The 19,888-nt window shown below is 33.9% G+C and overlaps 2 protein-coding genes across 13 annotated transcripts; one reads left to right on the forward strand and one right to left on the reverse strand.

Annotated features, from left to right (window-relative positions):
* The first annotated feature begins 58 nt into the window (after positions 1-58).
* LOC122528553 lies at positions 59-11,262 on the forward strand. 6 transcript variants are annotated; one of them, XM_043653815.1, is made up of 5 exons: positions 59-554; positions 673-879; positions 1,459-1,841; positions 2,035-2,260; positions 2,400-3,145. In XM_043653815.1, the coding sequence occupies exons 3-5, from the start codon at positions 1,510-1,512 to the stop codon at positions 2,607-2,609; spliced, it is 768 nt and encodes a 255-aa protein (XP_043509750.1). In that variant the 5' UTR covers positions 59-554; positions 673-879; positions 1,459-1,509; the 3' UTR covers positions 2,610-3,145. The 6 variants fall into 6 exon arrangements, with proteins under 6 accessions (XP_043509750.1, XP_043509752.1, XP_043509754.1 ...); XM_043653817.1 differs by having other exon boundaries at positions 59-302; XM_043653819.1 differs by lacking the exon at positions 2,400-3,145 and adding an exon at positions 10,982-11,262 and having other exon boundaries at positions 59-879.
* On the reverse strand, positions 5,688-19,522 carry LOC122528549. Of its 7 annotated transcripts, none has more exons than XR_006306599.1 (14): positions 18,618-19,521; positions 17,889-18,004; positions 17,646-17,779; positions 17,443-17,554; positions 17,138-17,341; positions 16,952-17,055; positions 16,727-16,859; positions 15,939-16,545; positions 15,518-15,857; positions 15,290-15,428; positions 14,706-14,955; positions 14,483-14,530; positions 6,194-8,851; positions 5,688-6,135 (listed from the first exon to the last, which is right to left on the reverse strand). XR_006306599.1 is itself a non-coding variant. In XM_043653806.1 (14 exons), the coding sequence occupies exons 2-14, from the start codon at positions 18,730-18,732 to the stop codon at positions 6,249-6,251; spliced, it is 4,905 nt and encodes a 1,634-aa protein (XP_043509741.1). In that variant the 5' UTR covers positions 18,733-18,753; positions 18,860-19,521; the 3' UTR covers positions 5,688-6,248. The 7 variants fall into 7 exon arrangements, 6 of the variants coding, with proteins under 6 accessions (XP_043509741.1, XP_043509740.1, XP_043509742.1 ...); XM_043653806.1 differs by having other exon boundaries at positions 5,688-8,851; positions 18,618-18,753; positions 18,860-19,521; XM_043653805.1 differs by having other exon boundaries at positions 5,688-8,851; positions 18,618-18,766; positions 18,860-19,521.
* Positions 19,523-19,888: the final 366 nt, after the last annotated feature.

Genomic DNA, 19,888 nt, shown 5'->3' on the forward strand with positions numbered 1-19,888 from the left:
ATGTATATAAATATATTATAACATATATAATATATATATATAAATGTATAATATATAAATATATATTTATATGCATATATATTTTATGTTAGTTTCTAATTTTAAACTTGTATCTATCGGTGATACCAACAGACTGTATAGTTTGTGACACCTGGATTACTATTATGTATCGGTAAGGCACGATAATCTTATCAAAGTTTATCTTCATGTTCTCGGCATTCTTGCGTTTCACATTGATCATGCAAGTTTGGGTCTAATTTGTACATACTGAAAAAAAAGAGAAGAAAAGAATAGACAAAAGTGTAAGTGCAAAAAGAAAAGAAATTCAGAAAAGAAACAATTATTCGAATTATTTATTTATAGTTAAATGAACTTAAATTTGATCGCATGAAATGGAAATACTGTCACTAGGAACGTACGTAATAAAGATATGTGAATTCTAATTGATAATGATAAGATCCACAGAGATACAAAGAGTAAAGCGAAAACAAAAATTTAACTTGTTTTTTGTTTGACATTATCGTGCATTGGAATCGATCATCACTCTAACAACGGTTAGAAATATTTTATGAGACAAACATAATATTTTAAAAATATTTTATGATGCAAACATTTATTGTAAAAAGTAAATATTTGGTCTTTGCTCAGTATATATCCTTGACGTTCATATAGATGTGTTGAATCGATGAGTATTAGCAAATTCACGGCTCATTTGAACAAGAAACGCGCGGTATTTATGGACATACGAAAGCTTCAGTCTGCAGCAAAGTTGTTGGAATCGACATTTTTAGCAGACAAATATATTTTGGAATTGGATAATTTTTGAAGAGAGCTGCAAAGTTTCAGAAAGAGTCATCATCAAACTTTTATTAAACCAGGGTAAGGGATTGTACACATTATCTAATTCATGCCGTAAAAATATCTCATTGTGAAAAAATAGATGTGAGTGTGATTTTGATAACTATGACCGAATATATCAAAAAAATACATGCATAATACGACAATAGCAATAAGGAATTTTAATTACGAACTTGCGTGAATCAATTGTTCTACCGTAGTTGTTAACGAACATTAATTTTATTGATTATTTCATTTATATAGTGAGAGATAAAACCAAAAGTATACGTAGTTCGACTGTACCGTTACTTATTCAGTAACAAACGCTGATCATCGCGTACATTAGTAATTAAGTTTTACTCTATTTTATTTCTATAAATTATTTAAAAATAAACATTAAAAAACTGTCGATGAATCATTATTATAAAAATAGTAGCATCCGAGAGGAAATGGTAGTAGTTGTGCAAATGTTTACTTTAACACATTGATCGCTAAACGTATTTTAACAGACTTTCTGCTCACGTGAAGAACTTATGTTGAAATGTATCGATACAGCAATGAAATCGGAGGAGAGAAATATCGTTATTCATATATATTCACAATATTTATATTAATTCTTAGGTAAAATTTGTTTCTTATAAAAGGAAAGAGAAAAGAGGATACATCCATAAAATGAAGGAGGAGAGAGCCGAGCGAATTCTCAGCGTGTTGTATATCTCCTGTGCAATTTTGTCGGTGACGTCGTTGATTTGTTTGGTCACCGTTTGGCAATACTGGGCATTGATCTTGGATGTTTGCATTAGCATCGATTGCGGTTGCATACTGTACGGTGTTAATACTTTCAGTACTTTTATGGGAGGTGATGTAAAGCTCTGTCATTTTGGCATATACGGCTTGATACCTGCGATTTTGATCGGTTTGTGCCTTGGTGGATATCATGGATACAGAAGCTGTATTAATAGAAGTTTAGATACCCCTGTGCGAATTTACGATGATGTTAGCAGGTACGATCAGGAACGAGAATGGAATTGATCGTTTCGACCGGGGGAGTTGAAAAACCACCTCTCTATGTATTTTTATAATTTATAGAATTCGTTAGATAAATATCTATTAATGGAAATTGCCCGTGTGCGAATACAATTGCGTTCGCTCACGATACAGTTGTTCGAGTCAATCATTGTGTTTTCACATTCGCAGACATTTGAACGGCAATGAACCACCGATAACAACAACGACGGTAGCGATCAGACCTAAAAGACGAACTCCGTGTAAACAATGGATGCCTGCTGTCTTTATTACTATATTACTTTGTTGTTTGTCATTGGCTCATGCAGTAGTAATGACCGATGGTTACTATAAAACTTGCGAGCAGTACAGAAAAAGGCTAATACAAGTTTTGGGTTCGACCGGACATGAAGCTGAGGTATAAACCGTAATGTTATCCTTGAAAATCTAACTAAACTAACAATAAGATATGTATTATATTTCTATTTATTTTCTCTTTCTTATCTCCGACTTATCTTACGCGCAATTTACTGTATGTACCTCCGTCCTTTCTACAGGTTGTTCACAATAGACTTTCCTGCGGAGCGATTTTTGATTTTATGGATTATTTACATACGGATGTGACCAACTGGAACCGTGTCAAAGAGATCGACACTGGTCTCGCTCTTCTATTAGCTATTATTTCCACCTGGTTTAATTTTTTTGCTTGGACATTCGCCTTTTTCTTGAATGTTATTATGGCGCGTAAAAGATTCTGTTGTTGTTAACAATTTTCCAATGTCGCAAAATCGCAGTTTATTAGATTAGATAATACATGCATATTCTCGTTCATTCATTGGTCAAACTTCGACAATTAACATGGAAGTGTATCGGTTTTTGATTATTACAAATTTTATATTTTTTTATTGCTATTCACGATATGCAAATGCCTTCTTTTTTACTTTTTTAAATACTCACGGAGAAAACAAACGGATTGGCATTACATATAACTATATATGTAATATTTCCCTCGTGCACACTTGCCGTTTGTTCTTACTTGCGTTTATTATTTATTCACTTATTTGTTCATTCGTTCGTTCATTCATTCAAATAGTACAAGTCTGCAACAATTTAACAATTTCTAATCAACTTCTTTTTTTTATACATACATATATGTATGTAATGAAACTCGTTCCTTATTTTACGTACATCGTATGATTTTACTTGAAAACATGAAAAACATTGTGAAAAATATTCAAAATAAACAAATAGAGAGAGAGAGAGAGAGAGAGAGAGAGAAAGAGAGAGAGAGAGAGAGAGAGAGAGAGAGAGAGAGAGAGAGAGAGAGAGANTCTGATAGAAACATACCGAAAGAGAGAGAGAGAGAGAGAGAGAGAGAGAGAGAGAGAGAGAGAGAGAGAGAGAGAGAGAGAGAATATCATACTATGCAATGTATTAAGCAAACGTTCAACTTGTTAGAATAATAAAGCGTGTTTTTTATTTTTTCCTATAAAAAAGATTCTGTAAATATGTTCTGTATTATTATCTTATTTCTTTAATTATTCTAAAGTTGTACAAAAGAGCAGTACTACAAATTTTGTTCAATTGTTTGAAATTCAGTCCCATATGATATTATATACACTGAAAGTTTTTTCTTTTGTTATATCTATTTTCTCTGGATTTTATTATTTGATTGTTTCATTTCACTTAAGTACATTACGGATGTCGAAGGAAAATCGCAAACTACTGTGAAATAGATCATTCAGTATACAATTAAGAGTGCAAGTTTTAAATGTTTTCAAAAAAAGTTTTTTAATTGTATATTATTGGCTAATATCTACATTTCCATTGCTTAAATGTGTACAAGCTATTGTATACATATGGATATGCATACAAACGTACAAATTTGTATGTATACGCAATAATTATACAAACATCTTTACGATATTGTCTGGCTTCATTTTCCCATTTTCTTGTTTCTATTGTTTCCTTTACATGATACAACTTCAAAAAGCTGCTGCTTTAAACGTTACGACAGCGATGGGAAAAAGAAATGATTAAAAAAAGATGTGAAATGTATTTTTCACGTTGAAATAATTAGTTTTCCAACTTTACAGCTGTAGTAACTAATACTATATTATTAATATTTACAATTAGAGTGACTTTGTTTGTTTCTCTCTTTCTCTCTCTTCGTTTTCACACAGTATTTAGCTTTATCAGATTTAATATAAAGAATCGTATGTAAGATGCAGTTGTAACCCTTTTATTTATTGCTACGGTAACTATAAATTTCAGCTTCTATTTGAAAGAGTTGAAATAACTTCAAACTCAGCTTATACTGACTCAGTGCCCAAATTAATATATAGTAATATGCTTGTAACGTAACCGATTTTATGATCATGTTATATTTCTACAGCTTTAGAAAGAATAAAATGATCAGCGAACAAATTTTTTTACTCCGTTACCGATACAATAAGACAATCTTGTTAATAATGCGCTTTGCAAACATCTTTCTCAAGCATCTTTCAGCGTGCGTTTCTTTATACATTTTTATTATCATGCGCTTATTGTTATTAAATATTGCAATACTTCTAGTTGTTTTTATACATAGGTTTGTATCAAAAGAAATCATCAAATATCGATCATTTTATGCGTGTGACAGAGGGAGAGAGAAAGAAAAAGATAGAGAGAGAGAGAGAGAGAGAGAGAGAGAAAGAAAACAAGAAAAAGAAAACAGTAGCATGCCAGTGCTGCTAATTTTTTATATAATTATTCAGTATTTTTATTCACCGAGTTTCTACATCTTAATGTATTTAGTTAATTTTACTAGTTACTCTTTATATTGTGTGATGCGATAATTTTTAATATATCGCAACTCGCTTAAAACTTTATTAATATTGCGTGTGTAGATATATACATAAAAATCAAAACAAAAAGTAAAATTTCATTAATTTATAAGCATTATATTGACTGTATGTTTAATTTAGTAATGTTTAGCAATTTTCAAGCTGCGCGTGCAGTTTGAAATTAGATTTAATACGAGTAACTCATTAAAATGTACAGTATACAGTCAGTGCCCAATTAAATAAAATTCTCACATATATATAACTGTTATATATGTTTATATAGTCTGCATTGCAAGTTCAGTTAATTTGTAATAAATAATTTATTGCGCTTTCACGCATGTCTGGAGTAAAGTAAATGAGCGCACGCGCAAATTAATGTAATAAATAAATTTAATAACATTTTCTCCATTCCTATTTCGTTAAATGTCATTATTTGTGATGTATAACTTCTACGATATTTTAATTGGCATCACACATTTGTATATTACTCGTTCTTAAGATTGATTTTTTTGTAGACGTCGTACAGATAATACATAAAGCAAATGATGAGCGGAAAGTTAATTAAAACCTTAAGTATTTGACCATGTATCTGCCATTCTTCATGTTATTTTCTACTTTCATTCTACAACTGCACCATTTTTAAGAATTTAAGGCTAGCAGCAGAAGTAGTAGTAATACTAGTAATAATAGCAGTGGTAATAATAATAATAGTAGTGATAAAAATAGAAGAGTAGCAATAATAGTAATAATAACAGTAGTAATAGTAATAGTAGTAAAGTAATAGGGATAGAAATAGTAGTATAGTGATAGGGATAGAAATAATAGTAGCAATAATAGTACTAATAATAACAGTAGTGGTAGTAGCAGCAGTAGTAATAGTAGTAGTAGTAGGAGTAGTAGAAAGTTACTTAAGCTTAAGTGAAAACGCTTAGCTACAAAAATAGCTTTCTGTATCTATCAATCCTTTTCTTTTTTCTCTCCTCCGCTTTCTTTTTTTTCTGTTTATTCTTATACAGTTTATAATATTCTATTTTCAAAATCACTAAAAAATATTGACAATGTCGATCCATGACATCAATTAAGATATAAACGTGATATATCAAATTATTCTTTAAAGCAAACATTCTCCAAATAAAGCAAGAATCATTTTATACGATGTACTGTCATAGTTTTAATAGAATATGCCGTTTGATTTGTTACAAATGTTGAGTAAAGTTTTTCTGATTGTTTTCTAATCGCCAACTATGTAGATGCAATCGTGCAGGATTTCATACTTGTACAATGAAAACCAAAAAAGAAAAAGGAGAAGAAGCAAATGAGAGTAAAGGAAACTGATCGATGTTCAATCGATAGCATGATTGTGTACAACAACACGGTGTCGATATCATAAGATGTAAGTCGATGCAACACCGATGAAATGCACGCATCGTTTTATAAAATTTCCTCTCTTCATGTTCTACACTTAACTAGAGAATAAGTAAAAACGATGTGATCATCGAACGATTCATGCGATTCAGTGCCAATACCATGCTCTTTCGCAAGAACAGTCATATGAAATTCTTTTCACATTATCTTCGTGTCTCAGGTGAACGGATTGCTCCTTCTCTTCAACGATCCGAACCGTTTCTCAGGTTCTCTGATCACCTCGAACGGAGCGATTTTCGTGTTCTTAAATTGTTTCTCCTCGTTCTCGTCGCTCGGAAAATCCTCGAAGCTCATGTTACTGAAACCAGCAGCTGTGCTAACAACAGAACATTTTTTCACTCTCGGAGTTTTCTTACCGTAACCAGTTGCCTTGGTCTTATGAGTTAGCTTCGACGATGATAGAACGTCGCTAACATCGTTATGAATTTCATTGATCAAATGATACTTCGATTTCTCTGACTTGTTAAACTTTTCTCGTCTATGCCTTGGCATGTCGTGGTGATCGTCATCGGTAACCACCAACGGTTCGGGCGACATAGGTGAAACAATGTCCGATGTAACATCTGGCTTTGACACGCTGTTCACTGTTTGAATAGTGATCCGAGCAGTATGCTGAACCGGTTTAATCGTATATACGTCTTTCAAAGTAGATGCTCGGCCAGCGATGGTGTCCGACGATTGCGCTTTATCCAATAGCATCGTGTTCAAATTCTCGCCAACGAAATTCGAGGTCTGCGACTGTGACTGTGACTGTGACTGCGTTTGGTGAAGTTGCGTCGATGATGGTGACGATAATTGAACAAATGGTACGCAACTCTCCGTTCTCTTTTTTTCTTCGCTTAATTGTAAAGATGCGAATTCGTTGAACGGAATGGAACCGAACAGATCTTTCGAAACATCCGGGAACGTATGCAAATACTCAGTATCGGCGGAGACGTCGGGAAATTTGGAATTCAACGTTGTTTTCGTAGCTGGACTGGCCACAGCGGCTCCAGTAGCCTGTTTCATGTGGCAAATGTTCGACGGAGATTGTTGGGTCCGAGAGGAACGAACAGACACGTGAATGTAATCATCGTAAGGTTCTTCCTGACTCGCGAACGTCATCTTTGCCGATCGGTTTGGGGTCTCCTCGTTTCGCAAACTGTTGAAGTCAAACGAATTTATTACGAAACTGCTCGGACTAAACGGCGACGAGCCAAATAAATCCGTTTCTCTATTTTCTTCTCTCCTTCCATCCACTTCTTTCTCTTTTTCTTCTTTTGTCGCTTCTATCCTTTTATTTTCTTCTCCGTCTCTTCCCTTCTCAACTTTGCCCTCTTGATCCATTTGGTTTCTCTTTCGTTCAGACTCCCGGTAAATAATGGGGATCGCTTTAGTGACCGGGGATTGTTGCGTGTCGCCGGATAACAAGTCAATATCCGCAAATCCTTCTTTCGTGACATTCGCACACGCCGAGGACGAGCTACACCTCCCTGTAGAAAGCAATCTGTTCTCCGAATCTGCTGCCGTCTCTGACGTAGCTGTCAAATCAAAAATAGCAGGAACTACAGGTTTAAATTCATTGCTCTCTTGTTGACAATCGTTATTTCTTTTTGAGTAGCCGGATGACTTTGGAAACGGTGCCAAAGCGAAAACGTCGTCGCCGTGTTTCCACGATAAGTCGCTCAATAGATTCGCCCTCTCGTTTCTCTTTAACACCCTGATGCCGTCGAACGACTGATACTTTGATCCATATCGATCGTCCATAACAAACGGATCGCCATGAGAGTACTCCAACTTTGGTTCCGAATCGAGTTCATCGTCAAGTAAAAGTGGCTTCTCCCCGTATTGATGACCGACAACTGGATCTGTGTTCACCCGAGTAATCGACGATCGCTCTCCTCGATAATATTTCTTCGATTTTTTCGTTCTGTAATCGTGCTCGCTCGTAATAACGTTTCTTTCCGCATGATGAACCGAGCTAATTCTATGTACAGCCTCCGTAGTTTCGTTCATCTCTTCACAATTTTCATCGATATCGTAGGTTTTCTTCTCGTTCTCGTTGTCATTATTGTTATCGTCGATGTCATCGTTGTCTTTGTCATCGTCATCATCGTCTTCCACTTCCTGTTCCTCCTCCTCCTCTTCTTCTTCTTCCTCTTCCTCCTCGTCCTCCTCCTCCTCCTCTTCTTCCTCTTCTTCTTCCACAACAAGTTTCTCACCCTCTTCTTCATCCTGCTCTTTCCTTTTATTCTCCTCTCTCGTTTCTTCCTTTATCTTTTTCTTCTCCTTGTTCCCCTCTGCCTCCTGCTCCTCTTCCTCGTCCCCCTCTTCCTGTATTTCCTCCTTGTTACTACCATTTCGAGTGTTACTGCTCTTTCTGCAATCACCAATGCCGATACCATTTGACCTAACGCTGTTGCAAACACTTTGATTACACCAGTTGTTACCGAGCGTTTTCAAATTACCAGCCGTGCCTGCCGGATCACTCGGAACGTTCTTCGTGTTCTGCGTTTTTCTCTTTCTGTGTATCATGTTCTTGGCTCTCTTTCTCTTCTGTTTCATTCGCTCTTGCGATAAATCCTTATCGCTGTCGCTGGACACGTCTCCAGCGTCGAACGTTAACTTCTCGTATTTCGACCGATCTTCCAACGGGATCCGAACGAACGGCGGAGAAACGGGATTGTTCCCTGTGATTTTGTGGTCCTGTTCGGCGCGTTCGAATCCTGGATTCCATTGTTTAGGAGGTATTCTTGGTCTACCGTTTAATTGCGACTTCCCTGAAAAAACAGAACTGTGTGCGTAACTTGTAGGATCATATCTGTATCACGCGAAAGAAAGAAAGAGAACGCTATTTCACGCGATACGATTGGGAGTCTGGCAACTTTCGCGACTCGACTACATGTCGATTCGTATAATACCTCGGTATCGTAAACTCTCTCAAACTCTTCGTTTCGATTGACAAATAAAAATAAAAAGAAAAGGAAGGAGAAACGATAGCAGTGACTTATTGTGTATAAGTAACAATCGTGGTCTTTTTTTCCCCTTAAAATCATTGACTCGTTCATGTTTCTGCTTGAAAAAGCCGAAACTAACTTATACTTACCTACGAGGCACATACATGTGCAGTACACAGTAGTATGTTAGAAATTATTTAACGTAATACCAATCTATTAAATTGTGACGTTCTTTCAATTTGCGTTTGTCATCAATATCTTAACACACATCATTCAGAAGATAAAACGAAAAAGTCGCGTTTTACAATCTTACTGCTATTCTTATTGTTCTATATGTATGTATTTGTTATTGTTCCTTGCACAAAACAATTATATTTAACATCGAGCAACTAAGAATAAATATTTCAAACAATTCGCATAATAAGACTCAAATTAAGTCTGATTAGGTCTGTTACAGTCGGTGCATTGTACTTCTAGAACGCACCTTTCTAGAACTCAGGTATCTCACATACCTGTTACACTCAATCAGATATAATACGAATTAAATATTAAACGTTTATTTTCTTCGTTCCCTTTCTTTAATCTGCTCTTTTCTTCCTCCTCCTCCTTCCTCCTCCTTCTCTTTCTTCTTCTGAACATCCTTCTTCTTCTTCTTATTGCTCAACCTCAGACTTGTCTCTATTTTGCAACCTTCTTTCATTTTTTCTATTTCAAACAATGTTAATTACTACCACCACCGTGTTACACATTATACCGTCACCATATGGTCTGGAACAGTCCTAATCAGATTCAGGGGTTAAGGATAATATATGAGAAAACGCAGTAATGATCTTTGTGTCAAGGTAGCATGATTCAATGATGTTTTTCCATACGAAATTCTAGCATATACATAAAAAAAAGAAAGAAAGAAGACGACCAACCCGATATACCAGGAGCCATACTGCGAGACAGTACATGTTTTTACGCGCAAAGCGAAATTATCACATTTAACTGACAAAGAATTGCTGCGTTTTACATTCGAAAAAAAACAATACTCCATAGACTATATAGTAATTTACATGTTTATTGCTGTAACATTATCTTAATACAGCGAATACGAGATGTCCAAGATTGTCAGCCTCCTATAGTGCTCTCGAGTCACGTGCTCGTCATTCGGTACTCGTGAATGAAATGCATGTAAAATGCACAGAGATTCGTTAGGTCACGTCATATTGGATGAATCAAGGCAAAACTTATCGAAACGATAACAAACTGAATTAGATTATGCTGTGCTATCAATGCCATCACAATTATCTTAACTCTTACACGCAAATCCTCTACGGAAGACACGGAGACACAATGGAAGGCAAACGACACGGGACCAAATTCTTCTTTTTTCAATGCCTCGTTACGATTAATACATTATTTCGTGTGAATGGTGTAAATTGATAAACTGATGAGAGTCGATTATTTATGCCTCCCAAACTCATTAGGGTGTTCCAGACAATGAGAAATGATAATACAAATGTACATGGTACGATGAAAGATATCGATCATGAAAAGATATTAAGAAAAAAATGAGGAAAAAGAAAAACACATCGAGAAGAGTTTTTATTGGCTTCGAGTTCCAATGAACGTCGCAGTAAAGTAATCGCGTTTAAATGAACAATGTACTGCTGTTCCATTTATATACATTTTCTTAATATAATTTCCAATCCGTGAAGAGACAAAAATCAGCAATTGCTCGTGGCTACATACATGCGTGCTTGTCGAACGACATGATAAGACAATATTTCGGCTACACAGATAAGGAAGGAGAAACAAAGAATACTTCATACCTTGCCATCGTTGCGAATGAGCATTAGTTAAAGATAGAAAGCAAGACGTAGCTACTTAGAAAATTTGTAGTAGTACAATCAAATATTCGAAATATCCAATTATGTGATGTGAATATAGACGTATTTGTTTTTACAGAGAAAATAAGGAAAGAAGTAAAGCAAGATGTACATAAATAAGTGGGGAGGAAGAAAGAGAAGAAAAATAAATTGTTCAAGTAAAAAGAGAAGAAAAGAGAAGTTACACAGAAAAAAATAGAAAGGAAGATGTAAAAGAGACAAGAAAAGAAAATGAAACAAAGTGAAGTTCAGTACGTGAATATTAAACGTGACATCTTAATCAATTATTGTATTCTTGCGAATAATAACATATAAAAAAAAAAAATTTAGGAAATATACCTTGTAGTAGAACTCCGTTTATATGAACAGTTTATATCAATGAATTTTTAATTAGTGCTTAATTATACGAACTTCTAACGATTAAGTCCACTTATCTGCACGTGAACTCCTATTGCGTGTACTATTGCATGAGCTACTGTTCCACGACATGAAACGAACCAAGTTGTCTGGTATACACATTTAAAAAGGAGAAGAGAAATAAATAAAAGGAGAAAGAAAGGCGTAAAAGAAAATCGAAAATTAAAAAAGGAAAGAAAAATAAGAAAAGAAAAGAACTTCTCGTCTCTCTTCGCTTACTGTTAATTCGCTGCACTGGTTATGGATTTTTGTAATCTTCTCTAATTTTTTTTCGATTTGTTTATGCTTCAAAACCAAAATACTATTAATAGTCAATAATGCGTAGCCAATAAATGATGGACAAGATATACGAATGAAAAGAAATCGTAATTCATCTCCGAATTCATGTAAGATGATTTACACTTAACTGCACGTAACCCCCTCTAAATTGTACACTATGTAGATCGAAGTTCGTTTACTAGTAAACAGAATATTACACACTGCGTTTTTTAATACTACGTAAATTTATCTTGACATCGTGAAACGTATGTCTTTTAATGTACGTCTTTTAATACGTGCGCGCTCACGCGTGTACGCGTGGCCCTATATGTATGTTCGTAGCGTTATAAATTTCTCATTAGTTTTACGAAACTGTTATTTTAACGGAAAAATTAATCACGTCTATGCACGTAATACACCATGTAATACACTATTCAATTAAAATTACAATTTCACTTAAAAATTACAATGGATCGCATTACTAACTATAGCGCGTACAATTTGTTAAAAGGAATAAGATAATTTATACAACAATGAAAGAACACCGTAATATACATTTACTCTCCGTTTCAATTCCGTATTTAATATATATGTTTTTCTATTCGGAATCCCTTCAAAACTTATAAATCGTGCGGTATGTATGAATATACTATATGTACATAGATACGTACATAGTTATGTAATTTCAAGGCATGAAAGTCAAATTAAAATATGTCGTAACATGTATCTTTACGAACAATTGATAACCGATAATCGTAAAATTAATGTTTCTAACGTGAAATATCATTTTATTACCGTCACCATTTATTTAAATTCTTATTTCTGTAATATTTTTTTCACTTATCTACAGATATACAACCACGAGAAACACCACTCGATACACTTCAAGTGTATTAATTAATAAACATACGAACAGTACAATAACACATTAGATAGCAACAACGATCGCGATTAACATTTCGCAAATTTTCCCCTTCAAATGCATACAACGAAAGAGTGAACTCGATATCAACATATCAAGTATGTAATATTATCCTTTCGCGATTACCTTTAAAACCCTTAATTCAATATATAACAACATCGGAATTTTCTGCGTCTCGCAACATCTAAATCAAATTTTCCATCTTGTACACAGTAATGAACATTATCAATATTTATCAACTGCGATCTTTACAATTTTTACACGTTTCTCGTTCAATATATATATCAGTTTCTTCTTTTTTTTTTTTTTCGTCTAATTTTTAATCTTTCTTTTCTTTTTCGCCTACTTCTATAATAATATACTGTACTCTCCCATTCTTCTTCCTTTTTTTTTCTTACGTCACCGTACGTGTTAGAACATCTATCAATACTTATTCCTCTATCTTTGGTAATTCGAATAATCATTAGAAACATATCTCACGAAAGACACCAATCTCGCACAAATCATAACATTAATTTGATATAATCTTTATTTCGAAAATTCGTTAATATAATAGTAACTTTTATGAGAATTATTTGTTGTTAGTGGTTATCACTCACTTTAAAGCGAACTAATTGTCAATTTTTTACATAAGGAGTCCCATCCTATAGGGCCTGCAATTTTAACACAAACCCTTGTCTAATATTTCGTAATAACTTATTTTGTTTTATACATTCTCCTTTTCTCTCTTGTCTTTTCTCGTTTCTTTTGTTCTGGAATCATGATCATCGTCTCGAATCGTGTTATCCTATTCCTGTATATTACAAGGAATTTTTACACATTATTGTTCTATTGGTCTATCATGTGCGTCACAACCCAGGTGCAATTAATTTTGTTCAACACCTGATATTGCATACATATTACATATACAGGATGTTTCACTTAACGTTTCGCACGATTTTTTAAGTATTTGTGACACAATGTAATCAAAAAATTTTTCAACGAAAATTTATCTGTATCAAGTATACAATATATGGCGATAATAAAGTATTTAAAAATTGTTTATTATCATCATATATTGTACGCATTAATACAAATAAATTATTGTTAACAACTTCTTTTCATTATCGTGTTGCAAATATTTAAAAAATTATTAATGTTAAGGAATGTGAAATAAAATACCCTGTGTGTGTGTGTGTAAAATACCGAGCATAAAACGGAATAAAGAAAATTCTTGTTTCCTACTATAATTGTGTATGCTTTATTCTTGTATTAATAAAATTAAATCGCTTTTCTTATATCTCATCACAGATAATACTCAATCATTTCTCAAGTCGAAAAGTTATAGTATAACTCTACAAGAATAGTCATGCATAAATGGATTGCTGCAACTGTCTTCAATATACACCGAGAATAAATTATTTTATATTATTCTTTTGTTTTAAATCTTTAAGCACATAGCTCAAGAAACAAAGTAAGTCTGTATATATTATTTTTCCATGTGCACATTATCCATTTTGGATTATACTGAATTTAAGTAATTAATAGATAGATTTAAAACACGTTTATCTAGGAATGTAATCTTTGATAGAGTTCGTCTTTGCAACATTTATCCCGTATTGATACATCATTTTATAAATTACATTATTCATATCACATTAGACAGCCCATTCGATTTAAACTAACCTTGCGTCTTTGATAAAAATCTACATTAAAAAAAATTAGACATAAACTTAAGGAAGAATTATACAGCCCTGAGTATACCATTTGTCTATGACTCGATGAAAAGTAAAGAGCGAGAAAGAGAGAGAGAGAGAGAGAGAGAGAGAGAGAGAGGAGGGTGGTGGAAGAAAAGAGAAAGAAAAGGAAGAATATGAATTGTAGATTATGCTTAATACGTTTACGTACATTACGTATCATTTGTAAAATTCTGCTGTATACAGACTCATAGAGGAGAAAAAGGCAAATGGAATAAGAACGTATACGAAGCAGTCTATGCATTACCTCCAGCAAGTGCGGCAGTCTTTGACCCAATTTTGTTCTTCTTTCCTGCTAAAAAAAAAAAATAAGTCAATATGTTAATTGTATTATTTTAAACAAAAAGCATTATGATGCACAAAAGACTTATGTTACAGAAAATTTATGTTACAATTAATATCGGCAATACTTTTAGAAACAAAGCCAATAAAATAAAATATGAATTTAACCATACACGTTTATTACTTACTTGGCAAACTAAAAGGTGCGGATTCGAATGGATCTTCCGGTAATTCTGCATACGTCATAACAAGGCTTTCGCGACTTTTTACACCAGCAATGCTTGCATTACTTCCTCTTCTAATTTTATCAAACTCGGCACCAAAAATATGATCTTCTGTTAATTGATTGAAGGGTTGTACGTCTTCAAATGGATTCCAAGCTGCTACATCCGCGCTTAAAGACCTTCCTTCAGTAGCAGTTACGCTTGAAAGTTCGCCCTAATTAAAAATATTATAAGCTTTTTAATGATCTTAAATATATATCAAAAATATTGACCATATATCCTATATGTCTCTAGATGTGTGCTGTACAGAAAATAAAAATAATTAATTACATAATTCAGGCGATCTATAATCGTAATAAACTTAAATAATAATAAATTTGTGATTCGAAAATAATAAAATATATTGTTAATACAATACGTAAAAATAGAAAATAACAAATATTTTTAAACGATATAATAACAAAAACAATAATTAAAATTAAATCATAGATACAAAATTAACATTAAAGAAAATTATTAAGACAAATCAGTGCATTTTATGTACTTACAATACGTACATGCGAAGCGCTAGATCCTAGACAAGATCTTACGCCAATCTGAACTTCAGGAGTAGTAGCATCTTCCGAACGTGATTTCACTGAAGCTTCATATGGTGCTAGAAATTGTGTTGTTTCGCTTGCAAATGCTCTATAATATCAACAATAAATAAGTGCTTCATAGGTTTTGTAAATATTTCGATATAAATCAATTTTATGGAAAAGAATATATATACTCACTTATTAAAAGCACTTGTGTCGCTAACATTTCTTCTATGACGTACCGAAGAGTGTGTTGGACTATCGGGTGGAGAAATACTTGAACTTATATTTTGACTTAAACTTTCCGTCTTATTGACTGGTTTCGGTAAAGTTGGTACCATTACAGGAGTAATGTTAGTCCCCGTCGGAGTATTTATTTTCGATGTTAACGAATTTACAGGTGTAAATTTGGGAGGTGGACAACTAGTAGAATTTGATGCTTTGGACAGAATTTTAGAAGGTTTAGGAGCGACAGGTGGTGGTATTTTTGCGGGTGGTGGCATAGCTCGGTTATCGTCTTTAAACGGATCTGGATAACCTGTACACATATAATAATCTAAATAAGATATAACCCAATGGAGAAAAATTTGGCAAAATTTGCACAAATAAATCTTCTTACCAGATGGTGGAAATAGCGCCTCTAGATTTTCTTCGTTCACATTTGTTGCCACCGATGAATCAAAGTAATACGAACTTACTGTATCTTGAACACTTACAGGAGATCGTCTAACTGTAGAACACTGTGACTGACTGTGTTGCGATTTTTGAACTTGTGATTGATGTCCAAAAGGAACACTTTGATTAGTAGTGGTGCAACAAACTTGCGGCGAAACTTGGGTGAGTGTTGACACCTGATGAGCAGACGCTTGAGTGTTCACTGGTAATGACTGAACATTTGTTTGCATATTTTGCCCTAAATAAGGCTGTGATGTGTTTAATGGACCAAGTTGTTGACTCATTTGAACATACGAAATCGTATTCCCTACGGAACTTTGCGATTGAACCTGACTACCTTGACCAGATATTTGGCTCACAATCTGGCCGCTTAGGCTTATCGGACCTGTGCTCACAGCCTGCCCTTTTGGCCGTTGTCTTGGTGTGACTGACGTACCCTCAACAGTAGTTACTGGAGTCGGTTTTGGTGTCTTTACTAGTGACGATCTTTTTACGTTGTCGGATTCCATAGATGGACAAGGTAATGATTCCAAAACTGGTGTTTGAACTTTCTAAAAAAAAAAATACAAATTTCATTACAAAATGCGACATGCACAATATGTCCATATCTATATCTGTATCTCCATTATATTTATAATATTATATATGTTATAGATATTCTTTTCCTTCTCTTAGTTGTCTGAAAAATACAACAATATTAGACAAATTAACCATGAAATATTTAATACATACATGTAAATTCTGTACTGGACATTCTTTTCCTTGAATTTGGAATGCAATCACAGACACTTGATAAATATCAGGGCGATTATCAGGATCTGGTTCGAGCATATAACGAATTAAGCAATGAAGACTTCTGCTATATCTATACAACATAAAATAGTTGCAATACTTTTATTAAAATAAAATCTGTGACAAAAATATATATATATATATATACATTTACAAAGAACAAACCTTGAATTATTTGGTATTGTAAAATTTCCCGATTGTATGGCAAGTGTGCTTTCTCCAAATGGTAATGTAAAGAAACAAAGTTTGTATAACAAACACCCCAATGCCTAAGGATTTATGAAAATTACTCGTTTATTGCTTCCTTCTATGAATAAATTGTTTAAATTGGAAATTTTTAATTTATTCTACCCATATATCTGCTTTCGTTGTAATAGGTTTCCCACAATACATATCAACCATTTCAGGTGCCCTATAACTGAGGGTCGTATATTTTTTAATTTCTTCTTCAACTATCGCCGCACCTTGTACACTAGGATTAAGAATTTTTGCTGTTGCAGAACCAAAATCGCATAATACATAATGGCCAGTATCAGAATACAATATATTTTCAATCTAAAAAAGATTTTAAGTAAACAAATGAAGAAGATATTATCAAACTACTATTTAATTATCAGCGTCATTGATGAAAATTATAATATGTGAAAGACACAAACCTTTAAATCTCTATGTATTATTGGTGTCTGACAGTGATGCAGTCGAGATACAGCTTCGCAAACATCGCAAAATATTTGTAGAACTTCAGATTCGTTAAATCCTGTTTGTAACCTGTAAATAATTTAGTCTGTAGGTATTTCTGAATTCTTTTTCATATCTTATGCATCTATTAAAACTTGGTTTTCAACAATGCATTCTCAACCTATTGTTCATCATCTGCAAAACTTGAGATTTGCAATAAGGCATTAAGAGTAGAAGTTCATGTACCCCTCCACCAATGTGAGTGATACTACTATCCAAATATCCTATGATATTTTTATGACCATTCAAGTTACTCTGAAAATAAAAATGCAAAGATACAGACAAAAGCCAGAAAATAGAGCAAGCAATTTCCTTTCTGTAAAAAGAAAATTCTATTTCATTTAAAAACATATGTAAAACTTACTGCAATTTGTATCTCCCTTTTACATACATTGAGATCATGTTCATTGTTAACATACATGCGTTTAAGCGCATAACGTCCACTCGATGACTTTACCAGGAATACAATGGCAAATCCTCCTGCAATAATATTGTTAGAACATATAATTACGTAACGATAACAGATTATAGATATCATATGTCGATAGGACGTTAAAGTTGTTCATATACACAATCTACCAACTGCTACGCTATGATACAATAAAATTCAATTAAACTTCCAAGAAAAACAGTAGTTGTGTTCATCTATTTACTACTTCCCCTATGTATCTCAAGACACCAAATTTTTGTTCAAGCACGTATTTGATCAATTTTTATGTACATTTTTGGATCTTATGCAACAAAGTTTCTACATAAAACAAATAAAAAGCCAATTTACAAAAGGAAAATACAATTCCCTATATTAACTTCGCAATGATGTTAAGTAATGTCGATAGTGCAAGTTAAGAGAAACGGATTGTAAAGTTAAGCGTATCAGCTGAAATAACAAAAATATCAAACAGTACGTACACGTCGCTACCGATTGTCTTAATTTAATACGATCAATTTGTGGTTCGCGTTCAACATCACTCAATTAATTACATTGTCGTTTTCTGTTCTAATAAGTTGCATCCAAGAAGCAAAAGATAATCGAACAGCCGAACGAAACAGTGGGAAGGGGTGATGCGTATTCAAGGTTGATAATGAGACGTACCTTCGGCCAAAACCTCTTCAACGGTGACAGTGTAACGTCCCACCACAAAAACTTTCCCTATGTAACTGTTAGGCTCCTTCGACGTGTTTTCGATTTTTGAAAACAGCTTCTTCATATTGGCACACGTCGTCGGCCCCTTCAACGTTGAACTGAGTTGACATAAGGCCCTCTTTACTAAATTTCTTAATCTACGATACAGCGGGCTTGACTTTCTCTATTAATAATATTTATCGTACTCGTACCTTCCAGCTTTTCAGTTACGAACAGTTTTGCAGTGATTTAACGGCAACAAACTTAACCAAAGGAAATCATTCCAGTCATGATAACAATTAACGTATTTTACCCAGCCGACATATTCAGGCCGTAGGGACTGCGCATGCGCCACTTCTGCACGAACTGTATCGTAAACATATGTGCACAACTTCCGGTCGAATGTCAAAATCTCGCGATTCTATTAACCAAATTTTTCATTGTCGAGTCTTTGTTTATTGTATGGTGCTACTGTGGGAGTTCGCTTCAGTGACAATTGACTAGCCGACTCGATACATAATTTTTATCGTTGTTACTTTGAGTTGTGATCGATGTTGCAGAACAAATTGTACTTAGATGTTGCAGAACAATTGTAACAGGCGTGAGGAGAGCAGCGTGAAGAGTCAAAAAACTCGTCGCATTTTAGAAACTGTTTTTAATACGTTTTGTTTATCACAATCGAACACGTATGTAAATGAACGTAATTTTAAAGTTATAGAACGTAACTTGTAATGCATCCGACACTTTTATCTTTGTAATTTTATTTACGATACGTATGTATACACATTAATGTCATAATAAATAATTTTTCACAAGCTGACTCGAATCGATGCGATTTAATGTCAATAGGGTAAGATATTAATTGACATAGTGCTTGAATTTCTTCGCAAGTCCATGCATGATGAACACGGTGCTCAATGAGGATGACGAGAACCTAGCCGAAATACTGTTGTTAGAAAGTATAATATTAGACAACGAGGATCATTTTGAAAATAATTATGAGGCAAATGATATTGAATTCATCGGTGATCCGCAGCGAGATACCATCAAAAATCGAGTGGACGCACTCGAAAATAACACTGATGATGAGTTCACGGAACGTAACATCGAAAATTGCAATCGCATGTTGGAGCTTAACAAACAAATAATTTCCTCCTTGATGGACTTGAAAAGGGACATAACTTTCGCTCTCACGAAGTGTGAACAAAAATTAAAAGCGATAGAGTGTAGTTTAGAAACGC

Source organism: Frieseomelitta varia, unplaced genomic scaffold, assembly GCF_011392965.1.
Source record: "Frieseomelitta varia isolate USP_RPSP 00005682 unplaced genomic scaffold, Fvar_1.2 scaffold_251, whole genome shotgun sequence".
Taxonomy (NCBI): Eukaryota; Metazoa; Arthropoda; class Insecta; order Hymenoptera; family Apidae; genus Frieseomelitta; species Frieseomelitta varia.

Excerpts from the sequence above, each read along its gene's own strand:
- LOC122528549 (XM_043653806.1), bottom strand. The coding sequence starts at position 18,732 with ATGAAGAAGCTGTTTTCAAAAATCGAAAACACGTCGAAGGAGCCTAAC. Across the intron at positions 17,555-17,645 it reads TTGCAGATGATGAACAATAG|GTTACAAACAGGATTTAACG; the intron begins GTTGAGAATGCA and ends AATTATTTACAG. Across the intron at positions 14,531-14,705 it reads CGCACCTTTTAGTTTGCCAA|CAGGAAAGAAGAACAAAATT; the intron begins GTAAGTAATAAA and ends TTTTTTTTTTAG.
- LOC122528553 (XM_043653814.1), top strand. The coding sequence starts at position 1,510 with ATGAAGGAGGAGAGAGCCGAGCGAATTCTCAGCGTGTTGTATATCTCC. Across the intron at positions 1,842-2,034 it reads ATTTACGATGATGTTAGCAG|ACATTTGAACGGCAATGAAC; the intron begins GTACGATCAGGA and ends TCACATTCGCAG. Across the intron at positions 2,261-2,399 it reads CGACCGGACATGAAGCTGAG|GTTGTTCACAATAGACTTTC; the intron begins GTATAAACCGTA and ends TCCTTTCTACAG.